This window comes from Erithacus rubecula (assembly GCF_903797595.1).
Source record: "Erithacus rubecula genome assembly, chromosome: 1".
NCBI classification, from domain to species: Eukaryota; Metazoa; Chordata; class Aves; order Passeriformes; family Muscicapidae; genus Erithacus; species Erithacus rubecula.
Genome location: NC_136658.1, coordinates 74,655,726 through 74,683,423, shown reverse-complemented (window position 1 = coordinate 74,683,423; position 27,698 = coordinate 74,655,726). Strand labels below are relative to the sequence as shown.

General features: G+C 38.7%; 1 protein-coding gene across 6 annotated transcripts in view; it reads left to right on the top strand.

The window, feature by feature from the left end:
* The window catches only part of FRY (FRY microtubule binding protein), a 216,267-nt gene that overhangs the window by 41,976 nt on the left and 146,593 nt on the right, over positions 1-27,698 (top strand). For 2 of the 6 annotated variants that reach the window (XM_079298273.1, XM_079298274.1), the window contains exon 3: positions 5,057-5,155. The exons of 1 other annotated variant lie outside the window; for it this stretch is intronic. Coding sequence is in view for 2 of the 5 variants with exons in the window: in XM_079298270.1 (XP_079154396.1) it covers positions 806-1,010; positions 5,057-5,155 (304 nt within the window). In the remaining 3 variants the exon portion in view is untranslated. Of the gene's footprint in view, positions 1-803; positions 1,011-5,056; positions 5,156-20,422; positions 20,588-20,633; positions 20,862-27,698 lie in introns of those variants that run through there. 3 more of the 6 variants (XM_079298271.1, XM_079298270.1, XM_079298276.1) reach the window with 3 other exon arrangements.

The following is a 27,698-nucleotide window of genomic DNA, read 5'->3' as shown; positions in this document are numbered from 1 at the left end:
TGTAATTAAATATCTTACTTTTATTAGTCAGCAGTTACATAGAGAGGGAAATTAGTCACACTATTGCATCTTTGATTTCTTCAGTAGGAACTAATATTAATACTCCTTGAGGAAAGAAACCCCAAACTGATAGTTGTGGCCATAAAACCCTTTGTGATTTGGACTGTTTATCAATCTTCAAATGGAAGTTTATGAAACGACATGACTAAAAGCCCAAACATATTGTTTGGCTGGTGCCTTTCCCCAGACTGCTCCCTAAGCTGGCATCTGGAGTTTGGTTGTTGTTTTGTTATTATTTGGTTTGTGTGTGTTATTTTTGTTTGTTTGTGGGTTGAGTTTTTTGGTTTTTGGTTTGTTTGTTTTTCTCTCACACTGTTTTCTTTTTGTAAGGTTAAGCAGCACGTGTTCAACTTGCCAAGTTAATGAACTATTAACGACCTGATGTGAGAAATGCTGTGGGTATGATATAAACCATCCTAGCCCTAGACAGTGCTTGATATTAAATTGTATCTTCCGCTTTGCAGAGATTGTGCTGCTGAGCTCAGGTTTGCTGAACTTCCTAATCACCTCAAAACTTTCAGTGGAATCATTTCAGCCTGCCTCCTCCCTGTGTTGTTTCACTGATGCAAGGAGGGGCAGTGCAGTAACTCTACACCTGTCCCAGCACACGCCTCTCAACCTGCTCAACTTCCCCAGCGGGTGAGTTGGGCATGAGAACATCTGAGATTGCTCGGTCTGTGGCCACTGGTCCCCACACCTCTGGGGCTTGGGGCTGGCTTGGGGCTGGGGTGGCTTCAGCTCCATCATGGCACTTGATGACAGCAGCTTGTACTCCAGGACTAGGAGTAAACCTAATCCCCACCAGACTCGCTATAAATCAACAAGACGGAGAAGCCTGCCGCCAGACATCCTGCTGGAAAATGATCTGAAAGGAAAGTTGCAAAAAAATATTAGGAATATAGACCCTATACACCCAAGGCGCACTAAGAAAAGACCTTCCATATTTTCAGGTAGGAAATGCTATTTCAATAGTATGTTAGTGCAGTATCTTTTTACCTTTTTTACAACAGAACCATTCAGCAGTGAATTACAGTCAGAACTTACGCTGTTTTAAAATGCAAGACAGATTTCATGGATAGATTTAATCCAGTGCCATTTATGTTAAATTATGTCAGTCATTAGAGCTAAAATGATGGAACCAAAAAGAGACTTCATGCTTCTGATTTCATTTTGCTTGCTTGAAAATTTTTTTTTTTTTTTCAAAAGCCAGTTGTTTCCCCAGAGCTTTAGACTGCATTTTGCTTAACCCCACTTACAAGAACTACGGACAACAGTGGCAGTGTAAGAATCTGTCTTGCTGCTCTAATGCTGTATCTCACTGCTTCTCTGGAGGAGAGTGGTTTGGGGAGTTCTTCAGTCTAGCAGATTTTTTTTTTGTGTGTAGCCAGAAATTAACATCACTAAATAATCAAATGCATGCTTTAAATTCCTGGTTTGAACTGAAGCCTACAATTTCAGGAGTTAATAATTTAGTTTAACTCTCTAGTTGTTAAGAAGCAGGAGCAAGGTGTGAGTGGATTTCAGTCAAGCTAATGGCAAGTCTGGAATATTTTGTTGTGTTGTGCTTTTCAATAATTTTAAATGTGGCCTAAAAATAGGCAAAAGATTACTATGAGAACAAAGGATTTGTTGGAAAACTTTCAGGTCATCTTTATGAGGAGGACTTAAAAGGTTCTAGGGGGAAAAAATCAATACCAGCTCATCCCTGCTGAAACTGAAAATGTGTTCTGTGAGGTGATCAGAGGAAATTAAATCCTTTACAGAAACAAAACTTCTTTAAATTAAAGTATCTCCCTTTCTAGATGAAAATCAAGATTTTCACATCTCTGGGGGAATTAGTACAGTCATACAGATCTTAGAAGAGTTGTGAAGTATCTCAAATTATTTAAATATTAATTTTACACTAGTACCTTTTCAATAGCTGAAATATTGGTGAAGGAATGGAAATACAATGTTCAAAAACAACACAGGGCAGCAGCAGCATTGTTTGTGTGGGATTTAGATCCTCTATTGAACTTTTGTTAAGGTAGTTGAAATATTTCAACGCTTCAGGAAATAAAGCTTTTTTCCTCCTTCCTATTCTACTACTCTAGCTTTAAAAAATGCAAAAAAGCCTTAGCAGATCTTGAGCCAGATGACTCAGACATGCTCAAGGCTCCTGGGCTTCCCAATGCCTGAGCTGGCCCTTCCTAAGGTGATGTGGTCTGTTGGTGCCTCTCAAATCACATTATTTGGGACAGGATAGACCCTCTGTATCTTACCTGACTTTGTATCTTATCTCAGTTGCCACTTTTTATGTTTCTCTTACCTTTTCTGCTTCTTAACTACTCTATGTTTGTGGGGTTTTTTCTCCTGTAATTTTTCAGGTTTTTTACTGTACATCGACATTTTTGTTAGGAAACAAACATATTAAATATGTTTTTGGCTTTGTGTATGGTCTTCAAAACCCATACTCTGTTTTACTTACCCAGATTTCATCTTTATTCTGTGATTTATTTACTTTTAATGCAGTTCTTTCTGCTCTTTTTCCACGCTCCCAAATGACCACATTAGCAGTAGCACTCCATTCTTTGTGCTGTGTCAGACGTGAGCACTTTAATGCTGTTTGTGTGTCTGGGACACTGCCACTGTGCTTATGAAATCCACTGCAGATGTGTTACTGTACATTCAAGGGCACTTAACTCAAAGGTAATGCAAATTGATTCCTATAAGCAACTGATGGAGCATGATGGAAAGATGGGTGTAGCCTTTCATTTGGTAGGTCAGCAGTGTGCATGGGAGAAGCTTTACTTGATTTGCTTTTGAAAACAGGTTAACAAAGTACACTTGAAGTCCTCCAGACCATTGTGTTTCATGCAGTAAATGTGGGTTAGAGTGGAAAAAGAGCTGTATCATAGAATCAGGGAATGGTCTGGGTTGGAAGGAGCTTCTAAAATCCATGTAGTGAAACCACCCTACTGTGAGCATGGACACTTTCCACTGTTATCAGCTTGCTCGAGGCCCTGTCCAACCTTGAATAGATAGATAGATAGATAGATAGATAGATAGATAGATAGATAGATAGATAGATAGATAGATAGATAGGTAGATATTAAATGTAAAAATAATTAAATAGACTTACTCTGCAGTCTTTTGGATGAACGAAGAATTTTAAGAACATAGTAATTCCTACTTCCTTGTTTCAGCTTAGTCACATATTAAAATAAGTGTTTTAAATATCATATTGACTCCTCCATATTCTTCTAATCTTTGTATCTCTGCAAAGTTTTTTATGGTAGTGTTAGCTGGTCTTGCATTTAGGACATTGTTGCAATTTAGACTGAAGTCATGGACTTGTTTCTTCTCTTTTATTCTATCTTACAAAGCTTTATTAATACAATAGTGAATAGTGACACACCAAGGTATCAGGCTGCAAGGAAATGCATCAGTCGATCCATTGGGACTCTTGTTGCAGTCTTGGTGCAAACTCAGGGGGCTTCTTTTACAGGTTTTTTCTTAACTGTGATAGCTAGAAGCTCATTCTTTAAAAATAAAAGCTGAAACCTGAGAAAGTGAGTTGTCTGTGTGTCCTGCCATCATGATGTTAGTCATTCATGTATGCCTAGACAGGACCATCCAATGGTATCATTGGGTTATTGTGTTCATCCCTTATGGAAAGGGGAAGGCAGAAACTGTGTGCTGAGAAACCATGGCATTGCCCAAGGGATACACTGCACAGAGACACCTTTCTCTTCTTTTACAACTTAATTTCTTATTTTTCTTGAAATTTGAAATGTTTAGAGCTACAGTATACTTCAGGAGTTGGTGAATATCAACTGCTATTTATATATGAATTTTGATTTTTACTGTTACATGGTTATGCTTTCTTTTTTTTAAGACACAGGCACAAGGGATCATAGTCAACATTATAGGGCCATTTATTGCCAATAGAGAGGTTCATCACCTTTATTAGTGGAGGTTGTACAGATCTGCTGCTATGTTCTCAATTCAGCACACTCTCCTGGCCATGACTGAACCTCACTCTGGCAGGACCATGCAAAATGAACAGTGTATTGTCTTAACCTGGAGATAAACCCCTCACTTGTTAAAGAGAGAAGAAAGAATTGTATAAAGACAGAGTGGGCAATGAAGGGACCTCAGGAGATCATGCCTTGACAGAGCTACCTAATAAAAGTAAATTGAACTAATTGAAGCAGCATAAAATTAAAATGGATTAGCTAAATATCATTAAACATGTATGCTGACTTATGTTCAAAAGCACAATAGCCTGAACAAAATTAGTGTGTATTTTTTAATTTTAATCTAGGGAAGTGAAGGATGGGGTTTAATTCCTATTTATTTTTGGAAGAAGGTTGCTGATGTTGTTTGAGTTTTCTCTTTTTGCATGGAAAAGACACGAGATTTTGGCTGGGAATGTTAATTTTCTATAGAAAATAGAATTAAGTCAGAAATCACAAAGGTCAAAGTGCTAAAAAAAATTGTAATGGTCAAATTCTACTTGGAAGCCATTTGTATTGTGAGCTAGAGATGTTTGTTTAACTAAGTACCATTAAAAATCCACTTATAGTACTTATTAGTGTCTTGTAGGCTTTTTTTCTTCTCCTTCATCCCTTGCTTATGTAGGTAGTCCATATTATTATTGAATGATGCTTGCACACTGATGTGTCAGTTTTGAAGAATGGAAAGTAAGAAAAATTCTTGGGATTTTCTGCCTCTCCCAGGACCAGGCACACCTCCTTTTCATGGCTGTATGCCTGTGCTTCAGGTGTTGTCTTCCCAGCCAAAATAAGCCCAGTGTATTCTGTGGGACAGCACATGATCACTACTTTGGTAAAAGCACTGTGGTGCTGCTGTGAGTTCATGTGATGAAAGTCACTGGTTAACAGTACTTGACAGAGCTACTCAGAGTAAGAATGTAAGTTGCTAGTCTGTGATTTGACAACTGAATAGCTAGTATTTTTTAACAAATTCACTGCTTTTTTTCTTTTTTTTTCAGTGAAAATATTGTCGCAGTTAGAAGTCTTGAGGTACTCTCTCAAAGCATTTCTGGAGTTCAAACCAGCATACAGTCTAGCAAAGTCACTTTCTAAAATAAGTAAGTTGATTTGACGCCATATTTGCATGTAAATTGTAATAAAGAAAAATAATGACAAAAAGAAAGGATTTTATATGAAAAATTCAAGTTGTTCAACAGTGACAAGAATAAATTATTTAATTTCCCATGAGTTGTGCAGCTGAGACAGCCGGTATGTATGACTTACTTTTTACTTTTGACTGGCTGTGTTAATTGGAAAAGACTTGCCAAAATCTAATTACTTTTAATAAGGATGCTTAAAGTCATGGGTACAGTATGTGTCTTGATTCAAATGAGTAATAATGATCTGTGTTCAGTATTTTAATTTGGTGAAGATTTGAATATACTACCTCCTCTGTGAATAAATTGTACTGCATGGCAATAATGTATGCTTGTGATCTGCATATGATAATTGCTGTTCACTTATGGTACCCCTGCTGACATTGGGGAGATTGGCCTGTGTTGGTGCTGCATTTTACAAGTATCAAGGGAAGGGAAGGCAAGTCTGACTTGTTCCGAACTTTTTCTCCTCCATGCCTGATTGAAAACATTGGCTTGGTTTCCCACTAATTACCCACTGTTACCAAGACCTTCTGCTGACTGAAAATGCAGGAGGAGGGAGGGGTAGCATTTTTTATTTACTGTTTGTATTATAATCTGGCATTAGTTCTGCTGTACTGTTTTTTATTGAGCCTTATGCTAAGATATGCCATTGGTGCATTGCTGATTGTGTCCCCACCAATTGATTTGGGTGAGTGGCCACTGCTTCATTAACAGAAATTATATTACTGATATTGTCTTGCTTTGATCTGGCCCTCTGCATTTTTGTGGTCTCATACATATTTATATATACATTACTTAATATTCAGCATTTTAGTTTATGCATAATTCTATTAAAGTGACATTTTCTTTAGAAAGGATGGGTTGATGATATAGAGAAAAGCTCTAGATTTCTCATGAAGTCTGATGTAATAGCTGTATGTTGTCAGACTTGTTTTCTTCTTGGGTTCACTGGCATTTTATGGAGTGAGGAGAATAATTTCCAAATCATCTTGTAAGCAAGTGATGAAAATTCTGCCTCGTGTTTAAGTTATATTTAGGACTTAAATGAGGTTCTCTATGTCCATTGGAAAGTAACTTGAACATGGAAATGAGAGAGAAGGTAGGGAGGAAGGTGAGGTTAAGATAAGGAAGGCTTCTTCTGCTATTATGGCTCAGATTTTTGTGTTTTGATTTATTGTTTGTTTGTTTTAAAACCTGTTTACTTGTCTCCTAGATTTAAATTGCCACCATCAGTTTTTATAGATGTTGAGACTCTTTTTGAAAGTAAAAGACTCCAGTGTTCAAATGAATTAATCCCATTGTATTACACAGTAATATACCTCAAATCTTAAAGGATTTGTAGACTTCATTTGTGCTGAGAGATATAGTGAAACCTTTCTGTTTCAAGGAAAAAAAATGTCTATAGTTATGCAGTGTATATTGTGTTTGACACAATCCTGTGGCTCCTCTTACAAGGACCTGTTGTGTAGTGGGTTTTTTATTTATTTAGTTCGTTTAGAACTGCCTGAGGGTATTGATGTGACTTTCTGTGGGTTTTGCTCTGTGTCTTTGAAGTTACTGTTTCATGTTGGCTGTAATATCAACATGCTTTTGTTGCAGAATGTGCTAGAGATTATCTATATGGTTATCTGTATGCTCAATTTGTTGTGAATTATCTGCTATCAGAGTAAACCTTTTCTGGGTAATTTATGCTGCAAACAGTATAAGGCTGGTACAATAATTTAGTCTAATCTTAAATCTGTGTTTTGGTAAGGAGAGGGTCAGTTCACAAGTGCCATCTTGCTAACTGTAATCTCATTTGTCCTGTGTTTCCTGCTTTGTCTAGGATTTTTGAAGTAGGCAGTCTCTTGCTGGCCTGTCCTCTCCTGTTCTTCATATGCAAGTCAGAAAAATCTCTCTCTAGCAAAGTTGCTCCATTTCCCTCCCCTGCATTTTGCCTGGATAACTCTCCTAGCAATTCTCAGACCCAGTTCAGAAGTTGGCAAGAGGTGAGGAATCGAGAGAGAACTGGATTTGCCACCAGGATTTAGATGATGCTTTTCTGTACACTTGTGGGCTGCTTCATGGCACCTGGCCTCATGGCAGGAGAAAGCCCCAGGGGTTAATGTAGGCATGGCTTTCATGGCCCTACACAGTTGAATCACCAGTCTGTCCAGCAAGACATGACTTTAATTACCACAGAGGTCATTAAAACTCAACACCAGTTTGTTCAGTGTGTCACAATAAAGTACTTCTGATCAGACTTGTTTAGATTTATCATGGGCAGTTACTGATCCTTCTATAGAGAATCATTCAAGTATTAAATTTCTACTAGTTGCTGAGGCTCTGTTCTGAAGCAAGAAGTCTAATCTGCAGCAGAGGTTTTACTATTACGCAGAGGTGCCAGGGTAAAAGAAGGATGGCAAGAAAAGCAGAATACCAGAGACTAAATTAAGCTCACAAGATGGAACTTCAGGGTCTGAAATGTAATTTTCTGCCCAGTGAACTGAGGATAAACAAAACATATGTGTACAAGTCCAATTTTAAATCTGTTCTTGAACTAGAAAATCAGCAGTTCTCCCTTCAGAAGCTAGTAATAATGTAATTTAAGTTTAGTTTTGTCATACTAAATGTTGTTGCACTCTTACTTAAGAGTAGTGTCACAATTTTTCCTTTATCTGGTTTCAGGGTTAAGAATACTTCTGCATAATCTATTGTTATATTTCTATTCTTCCCACTTGAAAGCCCATCCTAAATGAGGTCTCAGTGACTGTGTAAACGTCCCTCATCAGCAAGGACAATGATGGTGATGGAGATGGAAAAGGCCCAGGTGGTCCATGCTGTCTTTGCCTCAGTCTTTACCTTCAGGAGATCTTCAGGAATCCCAGGGGCAGAGACCAGCAGGAGTGCCTGAACTGAGGCTTTGCCCTTGGTACAGGGATAACAGGTTAGGGAACACTTGAAACAAGGTGGACATCCATAGGACATGAGAGGGTGCAACCCCACTGCTGAGGAAGCTGGCTGGTATCATGGTCTGACCAGTCCTGAGAGTTTTTGAAAGCTCATGGCTACTAGGGGAGGTTTCTGAGGACTGAAAGAGACCAAATGTGACTCTTTTCCAGGAAGGACAAGAAAGAATATCCGGGAGCTGCTGGCTGGTAATCCTCACTGTAATCCCTGGGAAAGTGATGGGGCAAATAATCCTGTAATCTATTTCCAAACATAATTAAAGATGACTGGCAGCAGCCAGCATGTTGGTATGAAGAGGAAATGATGCTTTAGGAGCTCAATAGCCTTCTAAAACAATAGATAGACAGCTTGGTGTGTGATGGAAGATCAAAGGACACTGTTTCAACTTTGGACAGGCTTTCAGCAATATCTCCTTGAACATCACCATAGGCAATGATGAAACTCGATGGATGAGCAGTGGGGTGAGTGCAAGGCTGAGCTCCCATGCTGACTGGGTGGTGCCTGGCAGCACCAAGGCTCACAGGAGGTCAGTCACTAACCGTGTAGCCCAGGAGCTGGTACTGCAGCCAGCACTGTTTAACAGGAATCTCATGAAGCTCAATGAAAGGAAAAGTTAAGTTAATACAATTTTAGCACAGTACTTCTGCAAGTACTTTGTTTCACTCTGGATTACTGAAAAATCTTACCAGTTCTCTTACTGTACTTTTCCAGATTATTATAACTATTTAGGCATTTCCTTAAAATTCTGTTAATTGACAACTTTTCTCACTAAATATTTGCAGAAAACAGAATCTACTCTTTTTTTCTTATTGTGGAAGATAAATGGTAAAACTGTCAAGCAATCCTGTAGCAATCCTGAACCTACTTCATTGTGTTTTCCCTATAAGCAAGGCCCATTGTTGCAGGAGTTGCAGACACCTCTCTTTTCTAAGCTCCCTTGCTTTCCTCCAATCCTGATACTTGCAGAGGGAATTGTGGAAGGAACTTCCATGAGCATTAGCATTGCTCCTTTCTCACAGCAGAGATCTAGAAGGAACAGATGCAGTAGCTTTAACAGAGTTATCATCCTATCAAGACTGATTATCACTGTCCATCCTGGACAATCTTCAAGCTCATTTTCTGACCATGCTTCTTGGAATTAGAGCTAAAATGTATTTGTTCCTGACAGCCAAAGTTTAATAAGGGCTGAGCCAGAAAAGCAGCTTGGAGAATGCTTTTACTATAAAAAGCAATGCCTCTTATAGGTAAAAGTGCCTCTTACACGTGTTTGTAAATGCATATGAGCAGTTGGGAAAGCTATTTAACCACGTAACCATGTATGAAAAGCATGTCTCTGGTTTTTTTTAAACTGGTTGGGTTATTAGTTTGTTTTTGTTTTTTTTTCCAATTTAAAAGCATTATTTTCCTTTGCTTCTTTCCCCCATCTGAGCACCCATCAGCCTCCATTGCATTGTCCTGTGGGGGCAACTGAAGGCAATGAAGGGAACACTGGAGCCCCAAGACACACCTGCTGCTCAAATCAAACTTCTGCTCCTGACTCGTGCCAGCACAAGGAGACCTAATGGAAATTTTGGGGGAAAGGGAGGGGATAGAAGAATTTCACAGTTCTTTCAACAGTAGCACAATCTCACATTAGCTTAATCAACAAGAAAACACACTCTTGGTGAAATCTGTTGTATTATCAGATGGGGGGGAGTATCCTTCTGTTCTTGGAGAAGTTTCCATTTTACAAAGGGTTCTGCCTGTGCTGATGCTGCGTTTTTAGTTCACTGAATTAGTCAGTAGCTGGTGATGACCTCCCTTGATCTGTGGAAGAGTTCAGGTAAGGTTTGTGCCTTGGAGCCCAGTGAGTTGGGAGGATACAGTGTCACTGAGCACTGGTACCCGACTGAGCATCAGCTCAGGTTCCACACCCTCCACTGCCTGCAGCTGCACTGAAAGATTTCAGAGCAGGTGGATCCCAGTTGTTACTGTTTTATGGTCACCATTCCCTTTTGAATTAGGTTGCTGTAAAAGTTAACTGGATTTTTTTCAGATCTATGCACTGTATTAAAATAAAAGAATTCTGTCTCAGTAGATTGTTTTCAGTTATATATCCTATATTTTAGATATCACTTCACAGCTGAGAAGCCAAACCAGAGATGAAAAAGAAAGAACTATTTTTGTCTTCTGATCTGGCAAAAAAAAAAAAAAAAAAGTTGAGAGAATAAGATCTGCTAATTTTAATAAGTTTTAAAAAAATTACTTTAGATTTTCAAAGTATTTAATGATGCAGTAGACAAACAAGTACATGGGAGTTTGATGATTAACCAGATTAGACACTTAATAATATACAAAGCAATTGTTAAATGTTTCAGAAGCTAAATGCCTTTGAAAATCTAGGCTGTGGTGACTCAAAATCATTAATCATTTTAAGTGTATTTAAAGCATCTATAATTGTTACTGCCTTTTCTAGGAAACTGTTCAGTTTAAAATGTTGAATCTTTTTGTGCTTGCTTCCTTGTGTACTGAGCCTCAAGTACTTTCTTTATTCTTTAGTTAGTAAAAAGCAGATTGTATATTTTGGTTTGTACATTTTTTTGCTAAATGGCAGTTTCCATTCAAATGTAACATGCAAGAAACCTTGAGTAACCTAACTGTCTTAAACAGGAAGATATTTTACCTTTTTCCAGCATAAGCAGGCAGCTGTATTAGACCTCATTTCTCTGGGAGACCCCAGACATTTTTTGGTTTAGCATGAAGGGATGGACTCTGGAGGATAGAAAAGGCCCAGTTACAAAGGCTGCACATATATTTAACTTGAGCTCAATGAGGACACTTGTGCTTCTGTAGAACAGCAGCAAGTTGGAGAATGCTGGAGCTCTTCTACTGCCTGTGCCCAGATCAAAGCACTGCTCTTGCAAAACCTTCACCACAGCAAGGGAGAGCCCTCAAACAAGTAAAAGGTACTATGTTCAGGGGGGGAAAAAAGCAGGAAAGAAAGATTGTACCTCTCAAATTGACATCTCTCCTGGCACAGATTACTCCAAAAGGTGAAACAATACATACTTACAGATGATGTTCTTATTAAAAAAAAAAAGTTTTGCTTCCCAGTACTTTAAAAAACATTATAAAAATATTTTGCAAGTCAGAGCAAGCATTATGTAAGATCAGTGATATTTTTTAAATCCAAATTATTGTCTCCTATTAAGCCAGCATCTAAACACACTGTTGTGCAAGTTAAGGGTGCTACATAGTAAATTCCTGATGCTGTGTTTTACCAGTGCTTGCCTAGGGGGGTTATATGGAAAGCGAATTCAAGACTACATAAAACAAGACATATTCCTTCAATAACTGTTTAGGATTGAGATGATTTACTGACATCAATTTTTGAAAGAATGGAGAAAATAGTTCTGAAGAGTAACAGAAGAGTGCTGAGGCTGAAGTTGTAACTGAAAGATATGCATGTAATGAGAAAGAGAAATTTCACTGTAAAATCATTTGGCCTGATTTTTCCTGACAGTACCTCACAGCACTGCAGTCATTTATGTAAAGTTGCTGTAAAGTAGCCAGTGGCTTGAATTGTGAAGATTTTTGCTAGCAGCTATTTATGTTTACTTTGGATTTTCAGAAATATTTTCAAAGAGATGAAGGGGATGGTGACAGCCTAGCTATTAAAAGTATCAAGTGAGTCAATAAGTGTATGTGCATGTCCTGTTTATAACCTACAGTCCTGGAAAGAAAAACTTGTTTTTTTGGTCTACCACCTGGCATGGATTCTGGGGTAATCCTAATTTTTGAAGTGTTAGTTCTTCCCACCTTGAAACAAAAAAGTTTCAAAAATTATTGATGCTATCTAGCTTAGTCATTAGATCCCTGGTCTAATGGGAGGTAGCACTGATCTGAGCTCCCTGAGCTGGAACTTTCTATTAGCACCTCTGAGTACAATGAGAAAAAGCTCTTACACTGTAATGAGCCAGGCTCCAGCTATTCCAGGCACTTCCCTCACAGCAGGGGCCTGAGCCCTGGAGGATGTACAGTCTTGTTTGTGGTGGTACATATCAGAGAAGTACATGTCAAGGAAGGAAAATTGATGGCAGTGATACAAACAAATTGATACTTCATCATTTGAAAGACTGGTAGCTAACCTATATCCAGCTAAATCTGTTTCCTGAAACTAAACAGTTTCCCTGTTTCAGCCACATAATTCTGATGCAGCTGTTGCAAGAGGTAGCATTTTTTGGAATCATTCAGAGTGGACACTGTATGCATAAGGCCCTCCTGAGGAGGCTGGAGGTGTTTGCATTACAGGGGCACATGTGCCAGCTCAGACCTGAAGCCTGGCTGGTCTGACCCTCTCTCTGATAGTGGGCAGAGCCTGATACCTGATAGGAAGGTGTAGAAGGCAGCAAATGTGTACAATCTGATCCCATGCCCATCTCATCTTGATCTATCTATAGTAGATGGAAGCTGGTTGAAATCCTTCCAACATTTTTGTTCTCATTTTATGAGAGAAGTAAAAAATTGACTTCTCTTCTAGGATTGATGTTTCTAGTGGAACAAAGGGCCATAAGCAGAAGGATACCTTTCTGCAGAATAATGTAAACATTGAGGTGGGAGTATCAAATAGGTCAGCCAGAAAGGAAGAAGTGTTAATAATTAAAAGACAGAATGAGAGAATGGAAAGAAAAGTTTAAAAAAAGAACAAGTAAGCAAGTAGGCTGTCACTGGACCATCTTATTTAAAGTCAGCAAAAACTTTAGGAGCTGATCTGGCAGAATTAAGAGAAGGAAAATATATCTGTAAATATATTTAGGATTCAGGAAAACATTTGTGTTAGAAATCACACTCAGGAAGTGCATTGAGGTAAGATCTGTCTAAGGGATGGATTAGTATTAGAGAACAAATTGGAGCTACTGCACTGAAAATTCCACCTTCTAATTAGATAATCAATGAAAACATTATGCACGTGCAATAAGTTACAGAGAGTTGTCTTGGGGAAAATGGCTATTTTGAACATGTTATTCTACAAGGGAGACAAAATTTAGGTGTGTGTTGTAGTTTGGGTCGGGGTGCCTTCATTTTGGCATCAGCTCACCATTCTGAGTGGGTAACCCCCCTCCTTGTGTGTTTTGCTGTGCTTTCCATCACATCTCGGGCACCTCTCTGAAAAGGTGGGAGCTTTTCCTTTCCAGGTTCCATGCCTGGGGAGCAAAGGGAAAGGGGAATTTTCCCCAGCTCCATGGCCCTGGCAGAACAGGGCCAGGAAAGCTGTGCTTGTATTCTCAGGGTGTATCTGAGCACAAGAATGAGGAGAAACAAAGCTGAGAACTCTTATGATCTCAGCTGCAGTAAGATGCAGTAACTGTGAGCCATCCCCTGAGACCCTGTAGGAACAAACAGGTTGCTTAGAACAATGCCATGTAATGGAAGGTGTCCCTGGCCGTGGCTGGGGTTTGGAATAGTCAATCTTCAAAGGTCCCATCCAACCCAAACTATTCCATGACTCTGTGAACATCTAGCAATGGGTGTGCTCTAGTTCTTCCCCTTCCTGGCTTCCACCTCTCTGCTCTGCCACAGAGTTTCCTGGAGGGTAGGAGGCATGTAACTGAGTGACAGAAGGAAAGTGGAAAAGGGAGTTTGCAAATTTTTATGGCCCTAAATTTTGTAGTATTTGGGGGTTCAGTGTATACACTGTGTAATGAGGAAGTATGTGTAATAAATTGAGAAAAAAAGGGACAGCCAAAATCTGGGTTCCCTCTGTCCTAGACCTGGTACCAGTCTCTTATGAGTAAACTAGCAAATACAAATTATACTTTTAATATGTGGATGGGGTTCAGTTACTCCTTACATCTCTGAAGCAAGCACCCAGAATCAGTCACCTTCAGTGGTGATTTGGAAATTTCCTGCTCTGAGGATGTTCTGACACCTGATGCTAGGATGTTTGGAAAGTATGATATATAACCTTATCCTAAAATACAGGTGAAGGTTTGCTACAATACTGAGCAGGGAAGAAGTCTAGAGGATTTCAGTAATGGAAAACAGCTTGTTTAGGGATGATTCCTGGAAACTTCAGGTGGAGAGCAGGAAGAAAGTACTGCTTAAGTTATTCTTTTGTGCCTGCTGATGCCTGTGGTCTGTGCTTGTGGGACACAGGCTGCATTTTGACATGCACAGCAGTATTTCTTGCATCAGTTTTGCCTAAGTGGTAGTGGTGCAGATTTCCTAATGGCTTTCAGGATGGTCTATTTTTAGCATGTGTATGGTAAATCTGGGCAAACAAAATTTGTTCCTGGCTGGCCTATGCTTCCAGGCACTGTTCAGCTAGGGAGAGACTCAGAGGTGAATGACAGAGTCCTAAGAGGACATGTCAGTTTGACAGCTCCAAAGAAAATTCAAAGGAAGAATAATAGTACCTTGAATCTTGAAGGCATAATTCCAGTGTTGACCAGTTAATCCTCTGCAACATGCCTAGTTATCATTTCTTACTTGTAGACTAGGCACGAACCCCTTACAACCTATTTAATTAATCTAATGAATTCACTAAACAACCTGAGAATGAGAGCTGGGTAATGTGTGAATCTATAATATATATCTGAAAATATGTTATTTTATTCTATTAAATACCATTCAATAGGTTTCTGTCTAAATATTTTATATAACTATACCCAAATTGCCTGATGCCCTTGCTTTGGAAATGCAAACACATGCTTCATTTCAGTGCTGCTGTCTTCCATTTTGACACAGTTTATGCTGTAAACATGCATTCCTTATGCATTATTTACCATTGTCTTGTTTCTGCCTGTTTTGCTTCCCATCACTAGGTGGCAATAGCTGAACAGTCACTTACAAACAGGAGGCAAAACAAAATGGTGCAGCAAAACTAATGATACATAAACTAAGAAGGATTTATATTACTTTATTTAGCAATTATCATATTACAGAAGATTTCCTTGGTGAAATCTTATTTTGTGGAGTGCTTTCTGTCACTCTGCACTTTTAATTTAGATCATAGCAAGATGTTTGTTTTACCTTGTTAATATATCATAGTACCTAAAATTTGGTTGATTTACCAATTTTGATCTTTGATTCAGCAGAGGACATTAATAAAGCTGTGGATCTAATGTATGTGTTATGTCATATCTGCCAGTCTCAGTGAATAGCTCCCATACCTTAGGGTGTCTATAATTGTGCTAGACACCTATTTTTAGGCACTGGGATACCATTGAGCTATGACCAGCATCCATCTGAAAGCTAGCAGAGTCTTTCAAGAGCAGGGCAGAGAGAGGTTCCCAGAGAAGGGAATGTGAAACCATGAATGCAATGCAGCCTATCCCAGAACACGGCAATATCCTTTTTGTTTTCCTCTGTTAGGTGTGTTCTGCACTGGAATCAAATAATTTTGGGGATCACTCTTTGTAGGGTTGCTTTATTTTGTATCAAAACCACAAAGATACTAATAAGCAGCCCTTACTTATTCCTGAGGTGAAAAACTCCAGACAGCCAAACTTTTAAACAGACTCTGCCATTCCATGGAAATCAGAGACGCAGATGTAATTCAACATACAGTATTATTTGGCTCATAGTATTTGACTCAAAATTAGGAGGAAAAGCTATATGAAGCCATGGAAAATAATAATCATAATAAAGTATGTTAAAACCTTTAGTAGTTCAGCAGAGCTACCTTTGGCTTTGAGATGTGTCCACATCACTGTTTGAAAGACAAAATTTGCATCTATGTTTGCTTTGTTACTGTTGTCATCCCTTAAAGGCTTTCAGCTACTCTTTGCATTTAGCCTCAGATTCTGAAGAGTTAAGATTGCAAAATCCACATAGGCCCTTTCATTCCAAGCTAAAATGAGCCCTAGAAGATTGTGCAAGACTGTGCTATATTCAAATCTCCATGTGCTTTTTTAAGGATTCCTGCAAGCATTGCTGAAAACATAGAGGACTAAACTGCCTGAATGACTGTAATAAACAGTAGTCACTAAAACTGCAAACAAAATTGGTACCTATGCTACTAAATATTAAGAATCTAAAAATCCAGTATACAAAAGTAGTTACCCTAAGTATCATGTGTATACAGCAAAGAGGAACAGGCTGCTTTGAACAAATAATTGTGCTCTTTACTGGAACTCTTTGGAACTATTGTGTCATGCTGAAGGCACTCACCTCCCAGTGTAGGCATCTGAGCTGGATGCCTCAAGATAGATACTGTGAATACCTCCAGCAGTATGTGGTTTTGTTATTCTTGTTCCTTTACTGAGTGAAAGCTTTGGAAGTCTATTTTTCAGATGTTTTGCAGTGACAATAGCTGTTCATGCAGCATTCTGCTCCCAAGAACAGTTCTGACCATGCTGATGAACAGTATCTCCCAGCTTCTTTTTCTCAAAATTGGGGCATGGAAACTCCAGAGTCTGTTCAGACTGAGAAGGGTATTATTAGCCAGGTAACCAAGATTCCTGGATATTTGTTACCTCTGATCTCAGAAAGCAGTGAGAGAACAGAAGCTGCTCAGTATGTCACAAATGTGGAGTGTGAGTTACACACAAATGTTTATAGTTTAAACAATGTTGTGGTAATCAGCAAGTTCATCATGGCAGACAAATGAAAATCCTTACATTATGAATCTATGGTTTCATATGGTGAAAAAAAAAGGCAACTTATTGTCAATTCCCATGTAGCAATATCATAAAGATGGAGCCCACTGTAATTCTGTACTAGGCCTCATCAATTTACTTTCACTGACAGATTTCATATGCTCATGCCTATCTCTCACAGCCTAGAATATGTAACTAAATGGTAAATACTGCAAAGTCAACAAAAACGAAAGTGGAAGCTATGTAACTTCAAAATTGCTTAGTCTTGTGAGCCTACCCAAAATAAGTTCAGAACACTAAATTAGAGTGCTGATGTTTCTACCATTTCAGTGTGTTATTCCTGTTTTTAGGAGTGTTTCCAAAATATGGGTAAAGTCATTCTATACGGAAGATGCCTTACATGCAAATTTTGACTTGCAAATATTTAAATTCAATTTAGCATTTAAATTTTTAAAAATATTTTATAACTAATTATAGAAATTAGTGAGATTTTAATTGATTATGCTTTTAATTTTAAAGAAGCTGTTAGAATAGAAGTTAAATTCTGAGGCATTTATGTTATGGGTGATACTTTTGAAAGCAGAACCAATAATGGTGGAGTATCAAGAATGAATTAATCTTAACAACTACCATTCTGTATTAACTCATTCATATGAGTTCAAAAAATATAGACTCTTAGAGTGGTGGCATTTTTCCTTAATGTACTTTGTCTTAATATATTCATTAAGCTTTTCAGTATTTTAGTACAGCTTCATTCTGTCAGTGGAAGCACACAATAGGCAGTTCTTCAGAAAGAATACTAAATTGTGAGAATCTGCATTAATGTTGTGATGCAATGCTTGAAAAAGACCTGAAATATACATGAATTGGATTACTTTGGCTCCATATCACTTTGGAGACAGTAAAAAAGGTGCTGGGGATCTGCCACTCCTGGACAGACAGCTGAATGTAGCTGTAGCCTTTTTAATGTTATTCCATAAGGAAGTGCAACTAGGCATTAGGTGATACTCTAACCATGCTGGACACAAACTCTACCTATGGTAGTCAAATCCAGGTGTCCTGGGATCAATAGCCCATTTATTTTCTCACCAAATGATCACAAAGTCAAGAAATTATTGTTAGGCTGGTTTGACTTGATAATTGGTGAAGACAAGTGGCAGGAGCATTACTAGATCTTGTTCATACAAACTGACTCAAAATAAGCAAGGATAGATCTGCAGATTTGAAAATACAAACCTGAGAAGTAAAAAGGAGCTGGATAATGGCAGTTTAGAAAACTGCCTGTGTGGGATGTCTGAAATTTCTTTTAATCAAAAGCACCAAAACCAACCAACCAACAAAACCTTGAACTTTTCATTCTGCCTGTGAGGGACACCTGGGACCCTCAGGAGCATCCCATGGAGCTAACAGGTCAGGCTGTGTGAAGGAATAAAAAGCCAATGGTTAAACATCCTTACTCCTTTACAACTTTGAAACAAGAACATTGATTTGAAGAGTCCAGTATGCAGTGAGGTTGAGAGATGGAGCAAGAATAAGATTTGAACACTAACTACGTGAATGCTTTTGCCTTTAGTTTTCATTTTGCCTTGTAGAAGAACAGAGGTAGGAGGAGTAATATAAACAGAACCCAAATATCAATTGTGAGGTGTAAAAAAAACCACTCAAAGATCTTCAAATTCACATTACAAAAATCAGTTAACTTCCCATTCATTCACTCAAAGAAGAGCAGGCATATGACGTTGCAGCTTGGGTAATAACATTTTTGTTGGGCATATCAAAAGAGAGATTCTGCCCTGTAAATACAAGCCACAGGTTTATTGGGGGGAAAAGGATCTGCATTAACAGACAGGTTGCTTTATACTCAAGACTGAAACAAAAGTTAATGAGAGATTATATTTCAAGGTGTGAATTTAAAATTGGATAAAATCTAATGCAGATTTAGGAAATACAACAAATTGTGAATTAGCCTCCTGCTTTTATTTTCAACAAGAGTGTTGCAAAAAAATTAATATATCAGTCACCTCCAGAAAAGCACGTGATATAGAACATAGGAATTAATGCAGTATTTGTGAAGGTGAATAAGGACTTCCAAACCTTCTTCACATTGTGTCTGATGAAAAATCAGTTAGTGGGATGGTATCTTGGAGCTTCTCTTATTTGGTGTTGAGTTTGATTGTAAAATGCTGGATTGTGCTGGCTAAAATAGGATGCCACAAAGAGGAGGCTTTGTCAGTGGAGAGGTAGGGAAGGAGGTATAAGTGGGACAGCAGGGTCTCAATATAAATTGGGGATTCAGAGTGACAGCAATGGGATGATGATTAACAGCATAGAGAGGAAGAACTGATCAGCTCTCATTGACATGGCTGGTGAGATCAAAGCTGAGATACTCTGAACATTTCTGGTTGCTCATGTCTGTGAACGGATGTAGACAGGTTTTGAGTGAAGTTCATTTAGGAACTGAAAGGTTTACAAAGCGAGTTTAAACAACAGCCTGTGTTAGTGAGGACACAAAACCTTATCTCTAGATGAAGTATGTTTGCAGAAGACATTTAGCATATTTTCAGTGAGAACCACAGGAGCTTGGCCTCAGTGACCCTTGGTTTCCTCAGTTTCCAATACAAACATCGAATATTCTGCATACTGAAACTAAAAGTAATGTGCAAATATAATTGCTGGCAACGTTTTTAGAAGAATCATCAGCAGACAAGCTCTATTTTGTCTCAGATACTGTAATTATAAAATGCTGCAGGAAATTTATTTCACTTAGTGAGAAAAAAAGACTACTGTTATTCACGGGAAATAGTATCTGGAAGGATGATACCAAGAATATGTGAAACAAAAAGTATATTGGAAACTGAGTCTTCTTTTTCTTCATTACCATTAAAATATGCATAGTGATGTAGTGTGATTATATGAAATAAAACCTTAGGAATATGGAAATTGTACCTAGCAATTAAGTATTTTGTAGAAAATACAGAGAGATTAACAAGCAGTGAATTGCTTCTGCCTCATTTTTCTTACGTGGATTCAGTTCCCTTTTAGAAACCATTATTCAAGATAAAAACGATATCAAACTGAGTTTTCTGTGGCTCTTTCAGGGGTGAATACAAAGCAGTGAGCTCTCTGGCTTATTTGCCTCTATGAATTCAGCTTGCTGTCTCTCATCTTTGCTAAGGGGGGGGCGGAAAAAAGTGTCAAGAAAAAAATGACAGCACGTTTTTCTGTAGCGGTGGAAGAAAAGCAGAAGCAGGCCAGTCTGAATGCCGTGGGTTTAGTGCTCTGGAAGCGCTTCTCTTGTGCAACGGGGCTGAGGGAGAGCCTTTTTTGCTTGCCAGCGTCACTGCAATCAGATCTATGGGTGCAGCTCTGCTTTACCGCAGCATGATGCAGTTGTGTATAGTTCGGCGTGCTCTTCTTGGGAGCGGGCGGAAGGAGAGCAGCTGACCAGAGCAGGCAGAGGATGTTCATCAGAGGGTGCTTTTTTCCCCCTGAAGCTCAGCGGTACGTGTGAGATCGCTGCAGCTGCAGGAGAGAGGGATTGAGCGGGGCTCCGAGTTGATCCGCGCTGGCGGGAGGAGGCGCGTCCGCTCGGGCTGGCAGCTCCTGATGGGAGAGCAGCTTCAGACAGGCGGCACAGGGCTGGAAGCACGGCTCAGACACCCCTGGGAGCACACCCGAACCGTGCCTATGGAACAAGTGCTCTGCTGCTGCTTATGCCTTCGCCGGCCAGGAGAAATCTGCCCGGCTGCAGAATGGAATAAATGAAAAAATACTGAGTACTGAGGGGGCAAGGGAATAGAACACTCCTCAGCTAGAATTAACAACAAGCCCCGAAGGAAGAGCAAAGGACAAAAATCTCATGGTGTGTTTTTGTTGTTGTTGTTGAGCTTTTTTTATTTTTTAATGAGCTTACCTACCATGAACGGAAGAAGTGGATCTGCGGAGACTTCATTTCCTCCTCTGACCCCTCGTTTACATCACTGACTGGTGACAGTCACATCTACATACATAGTACCTGCCACTTCAGCTGCTCAGAATTATAGAAGCCTCTTTGTATGCAGCAGACATGGCTAGCCAGCAGGATTCAGGCTTCTTTGAAATCAGTATCAAATATTTACTGAAATCCTGGAGCAATAGTGAGTAGCAGAAGAGTAATCTTTTCATATTACGCATTGCTTGGTAAATAGCTAGGATAACCTAAAGGATAGAATCTTACCTTTCTGTATGTTTGTGTTATATAAACCAAGTAATTTTTTGCTTTTGTCAGCTCTAAAAATCAAAATGTCAGAGATTTAAATAGGTTTCATTAACTGCAAAGGCTGTAATGAGATTATACTAGATTTTGCTTGATTGAATTCTGAAGTTAGGCTGTTTTCTGGGTCTAACAGTACATTGCAGGGAGTGCATTCCAAACAGCATTTTCTGCCTACATGTTTGTTTGATTTGTTCAGACTTTATCTAATTTTTTTATAAAATTATGTTTAATCACAAGGGTGTGGCATTGCTCAGAAGTTGGTTTTTATTAATTGTACACTGAGGACAAAATATAATTTTTCTGCTTCAGGTCTGAAAGTCATTCTGATGTGATGGGAAGCAAAACATCAATTGCTTATAGCTGAGCTTCCCACCCTCTATGCTTAATTTCAGAATCTTATGCAATATTTCTAGCCAGAAAGAATCCATCTGTTTATCTGATCCAGGCTGGGTTTTGCAGAATGTAAACAAATAGCATTTTAGTCTGCCTTAGTCTTTTCAGTACTGCTGTTCCTGATTTCCAATGCTTTTTGAATCAATCACTCTATAGATGTCTTAGCAATATTATGTAATGAAGATATCTGAATAAAATTTCGTGCTTGCAAATATATTCAGATTAGGTAAGTTGATAACATTGGCAGAAATTTGCTTTTAAAGTTAATGAACAGTATAGTCCTTCTCTATAGAAGCTTTTATTAACAGTGCTAAATCTCTATATTTAACTGTTTTTAAAAGATAGAACACAATGTCTCTGGAAAAATCCAACTTGGCTACGTGTGAAATAAGGTTCTGATCATCCTACTATCTGTAATCTATAATAATGTCTGCATAAAAGTCTAGTATTTAAAAATTCTATGGTATAAAAGAATTGCAAGATATGCTCAATACAATAAGGTAAAAAAATACCTTTTACCTGCAAAGAAATAAACAAAACACTATATTAGATGTGTGACATGCAAGACTTGTATTCATTAAATTATATCCATAGAAACTGTATTTTTCCAGGTCATTTGTAACCTCAGTAACAGTGTAGTGCTTGTTTGAATCTGTTTTTCTACCACAAGTGTGAAGTCACCAGGGAATAATAGTATTACCTAAATAGCATTGCTTATCTGCCCTCCTACAAAAAATATTTAGTGCATATTCATTCAAATAAGTGATCCCACAAGGACTAGGAGAGAATTTTATGACTCAGTTACCTTCTTGGACTAATATTAATCAAATATTGAGAGCATAAGTGTGTATTGTGACAGCACATATTTTATGACAAGCTAGGCACAGCTTATGACAGAAGAAAAACAAGTCAGTTTATGGTGCAGAAATCAAATCAGTTCTGGCATTAATTTTGCAATAGCTTACTGTGTCTTGAAGTAAAACTAGCACTTAAGAATATAAAACCAACTACATTATACAATTAAAGTGTTGTTTTTTTTCTTCTTCCTTTATCTTGAAGTATATTGAAGGTAGTTCAATATAGGAAAGGTATTTCTAGTCTGAAATTAGAGATCCTTAAGTTCTAGTTTAGGAAAATGGAAACAGTATATGAATAATTGATATTTCTGACATTCTTTTAGTGGATAAACACCCCTTCTACTGTATCTGAAGAAACAGTAAGAGGAAATAGAGTAAATGAACCCAAGTTGCTTTAAACTTGTTGCCTACTGGGGTGTTTTTTTGCTTTCATATTGGAAGGGCATGTTCATAAATCTGAATGTATCTTTTCTAGCTGAAAAACAAACGATTTGATAAGAAGACAGTAGGGAGTTAAAAAAAAACCTAAGGCTTTCTTCAGCTCTGCTATGTGATGGGTGGAGCAGAGGAAAACACTTCCCTTGCTTGAGAAACTGCTGGGAAGCCTGCACATGCATGCACAGGAGCATGTTTTTCAGAGAATTGGTGCTGTGTCTGCACACCCAAGACCAGAAGTAAGTCACAAATTATGCTGGAGCATTTGCATAGCAGCAGGAGGTCCAACATACAGTTTTAAAAGAAAAATAACTTTGTTCCTACAGTGGATATTTTGCTGCAGTGTTAAGAGCATAGAGGTGCTGTCCATGTATGTTTCTGCAAAATGTCACTTTAAAACATCAGTTTAAACAGCATTTATCCTTCCCAGGCTTTTTAGTCCCACCAAAACCAGGTGGGACTAAACCAGATCTTTCTTTTTATTGTGTTTTGGCTTACACAGAGCATCAGCACTTTCTGGCAGATTGCCACCCGTGTCTGTTGCCCACACCATGAAATATACTCAGTTATACTTGGAATAACATTTTTCCCTGATTTTGCTATCTAAGGAGTTTACCAAACTAGCGTTCTTGACGTGCCAGGCAGGATTTCAGTTCAGTGTCACACAGCAGTTGTGAGGTGTTCCCCCAGCATGCTGCTTGAACATTTGCAGGCTCATCATCCAGCCGAGGATTTATGGACAATGGGGTGGGTTCACTTTAACTGTTGCAGTCAGGATGATACAGTCCCACACAGTCCCATACAGTCCCTGGTGTTCTCAGAGCCTGCGCCCTCCTTCCTGGCAGATAAAAAAGCCAAGTCACAGTCTGGCCTTCAAAGCATCCCATCAAACTGAGACATCTCAAAATACTCCTTTGTGCAGTTCCCAAGACAGTCTTTTTCTCTGCATGTGTCTATAAGATGCTGTGCACATCATGCTGTCTATAAAATATTCCTGTACTGGGTTGGAGATGGAATCAGAACTGGGATTCTCTGCTTGGAAAATAAGAACAAGGGGCTTTTTTTACCCATCTCATGTGTGTTCTTTTATTTTCTTAAATATTGAGTGTTTTTGATCAATGCTGCATTAGTCAACAGCTTTATTAATCATTTGCATTACTTAGTTTTGAAAGTACTGCTAAAATGGCTATGCCTGCACAAGATGAGTGGTGCTCACTTGGCCCACTGAGGTCAATTAGCTGGCAATAATCAAATAGGGCTTACCAAAACTAGGACCATAAGAGTCTTTTACTCAGATTTGTTGAGGAAATACTGCAAAATGCATTTCTGTAAATAAACATTTGTAATTTCTTCAAGGCATAATACATGAATACAAATGTTAAGAATTTGAAGCCTGATCTTTCTTTAGATTTTTTTTTAATGAATAAGATAGATTTATTCTGAATTTAATTTCCAAATGTATTTTTCAAATTCATAGTTTAAAAAAAAATCTGAACAGAAATTTTGAAATCTAGCTGCAAGAACCTAGAGTACCATCATTATGAACTGCAGAAAAGTCTATAATAAACTCTGCCTTTTTCAGTTCCCAGATCTGATCAGCAATTAAGTTTATTGGAGGAAAGGATTCTGTAGAAGAATCTAAATGGCACAAGTAGATGGCTCACTCGTGCTCTCACAAGTCAGCTTCTGTGTGGGCTTGTAGAAGCTGCATTTCTTTGTCTCACTAGAGATGGGTTTTAAGGTTTCTTTCTGTGTAATGAAATGAAATTGCATATTTTGCATAGGGAATATTGTATTTGGCACTCTCATAGAACAGAGCTACCTGCAGGGCCTGATTTTAAGGATTGCAATTCTTGTTTATCTGCCTTTCAATAGCAAGGGGGGTTTCTGCAGACTCGTGTTTAATGCAGACTCAGAATAAGGATTTTTCTAGTATCAGGACTTCAGGTCTCTTTCCCATGGCCATACTTCCTTGCCTTCTTCCACAGTAGCCAACACCCACATCAAAATGCTCATGTCATCATCCATTTCCCCTTTGCTCTGTACAGAGCCCATTGCTCAGTCCTACAGCACAGTGCCCCTTTGCCTGTGCCCCTGTGTGCCCAGTCCCTGTAGCAGTTGTCAAAAGCTACTTCTTGTTTATGAGTGGTGGTAACATCAGGGACAGCCCAGGCACCCACATCAGCTCACATTCCACAGCACTCCCAGTAGGATCTCTGGCTCCTCCACAGCTTGCTGGTCATGTACCAAGCTCAACATGAAAACAAGTTCTGTGCTCAAAAGAGTGTCAGAGACTTCCCAGTGGAGCTGAAGGGTTCCTAGCTGCCATGTGGTCAGCCATATTCTGTTCTTCTCTTGAAGATATGCTTCTGCCATGTCAGGAAAATAAATTAATGAGGAACGTTTAGTTCTTCCATAAATGAACAAGGCAATAAAACTCAGCCTTTTTGCAGAGAATAGTAATGAAGTCTTGTGTTGATGAGCAAGAGGAAAGGGAAGGTCACAGACACAGACACTTCTCAGCTGAAAGTCTCTGTTATATCCGAGTCTGTGATGGACTTGTTTTATCTTCTATTAAGATTTCATTGTGCATAAAGGTGATAACAGCTGTTTTGTAGGGTTCCCTTATCTGCAGTCAAACACAAACCTGTTTAAGGGTGAATACACTGGGCACACCATGCTATCAGAGATTTGTAGCAAGATACTAGTCTTGGAAAGAGGGCTCCTTGGTGTTTCCCTGTGCCCACTTAGATAAACACATTCACTGGACAAGGAGAACCTATCCTTCCTTCCCCTCTCTCTTGCTCTGGCATCAGTACTCTTGCAGGCCCAAATAACCTGATTCCAGAAGCTGATGTGCTGCACACTCACCCTGCAGGGAGAGGATCAGTTCTTGCCTGAAGCAGCTGGGGAAGGGATGGGGCCAGTGGTGAGCAGACAGAGAAACTGAGACCCTGTTGGCTCCTGAGCTCTCACCCTGACACACCTGCAGAGTGAACAGCTTCCACAGCCCTGTCTTTGGGAGCCCTGGGCACAGGGGTTTAGCATCTGCTCCTGCCTTGGCACCTGAGCCTGCCTGGGACAAGGGATGCCATTAATTCAAGCTGTTGTGCTACAGTAAAGGGGATTGATTGCTCTGTCCATTGAACCTGAAGGGAGGGTGCTTAGTGTATTCTTCAGCTCTAAGTAGTCTGTGATTGTCAGCAGTGAAGTGTCTTACTTGATAATGGTGATTGTTATCTCCCAGGAACTTTCTTTGTGTTTGGTCTGATCTCAAGGGAAATGTAGTAAACCACAACGTTTAGGCTGTTTATGTTCTGGTGGTACCCATTTTAGAACTTGCAATTTGACATGGTTCTCAAAAGTAAGGGAAAGTTATATTACTTTGGAAACATGAGAACTCTTTAAAAAAGGATTTTTTTGTTTATTTTGATATTTGCTACTCTGTTGAGGACATTCCAGAAGCATTTCTACCATACTGGGAGGGGAAAAAAGGATGAGAAAATCATAAATGCTTTATTGCAAGATTCAGTTGATTTGTAGAATGAGTTTCCTTGTCATTAGAAAGTTTGAATTACTGCGGTAAAAATCTACAAATGCTTTCCCTGAAATATAGTACATAATTTTTTGTGGTAAAACTTCAAAACACCAAAATATAAGATGATCTGGAAAGTAGGCTTTGTTAATTACTGGTTGATATTCCATAAATGTTCTAATTATTTTACTTGTGGTAAAAACAAAACTATTCTTTTTTACTATATGTGTTCACTTTGAGTGAATACATATTTGTGATATCCTTGATGTTTTCACAATATCAGCAGTTTGGTTTTTTCCAGTATTGCTAATTATTATTCAAAAGGATCCAGGAAAAAAGTAACAATTCTTGTTTCCTCTATTCATATAATATACCATTGAATAAGCTGTGGTATCTTTTATTTTTATATGTCTATATAAATACAAAAACTCTAATTATAAAAAAGGGAGTATATATAGGTATAAGGAAAATGATAAACAGGATATCTTAGGAGTATCAAATGTACAGTGGTGTTTAAAATTCAATACTGGAGAATATAAGATATTTGCATTAATAGTTTAACTCTTTCCTGAGGATTGCCTTGGGAGCAGTAGGAAGCAGGCACCACACCTAGAGAATTACAGTTGCACCTGCTTGTCCATCTTTATTTATTGTATTCGTTCCTGAGTTTCTAAACAATCAGAAACTGCAGACACTCACTATGAGTTGGTAGCCCTAGAGACTGAATTCCTGTGGGTGTTGAAACCATGAATGGCACATATGGCATTGCAGTAGCTGTGACTGGGAGGGACAGTCTCATTCCAGCCTCTTACTCCTGTCCTCGTGCTCCTACCTCTTCTTTGCTACCCTAATTACCCTTAATGTCCTGAAAGCTAAACTTTCTAAAATGGTGTAGATGCTGGTGTCAGCATGAGAAAGGGGATGAGGATACATTGCTAGGGTTGGGAGGCAGTTTGGGCTGATTCCTGCTATTAAGCTGATGGAACTGTGTGGTAAATCATATTTAATTTAATTGTGATTCCTGTACCTGTGCCTCTTCTAAATATTGGTAATAGTTCCTTCTCCAGGAAGAAGTCTTAGCTTTTGCATCCCTCCCTTTTCAGAACATCATCAGCAAAGCTGCTGCTGTTGTTTCCATGATAAATTTGGAATGCAGAATAATTTCACAGAGATAAGCTGAGTTATTTGTGAGTCAGTAATTCTTCAGTCACTGCAGTTACCTAAACTAGATTAGAATCAATTGTTCATGGAAAGAAAATCCCTTCTCTTCAAATATTTTCTTCTGAATCATCCAATCCTTTGTCTATTTCACTAAACATCAAACTTTGCAGTAGCGCTATCAGTGAGATATTTTAAGTTCTTGCATGGTTTATATTTTTAAGAATGCAAGTAGAAGGATGTTCAATAGTATGACAAAGCAGGACAAAACACCTGCTGCCTGGCTCATCATCCTGCTGAGAGTTGGACACTAGAGGTGCCAGTGGAGGGGGGATTATGA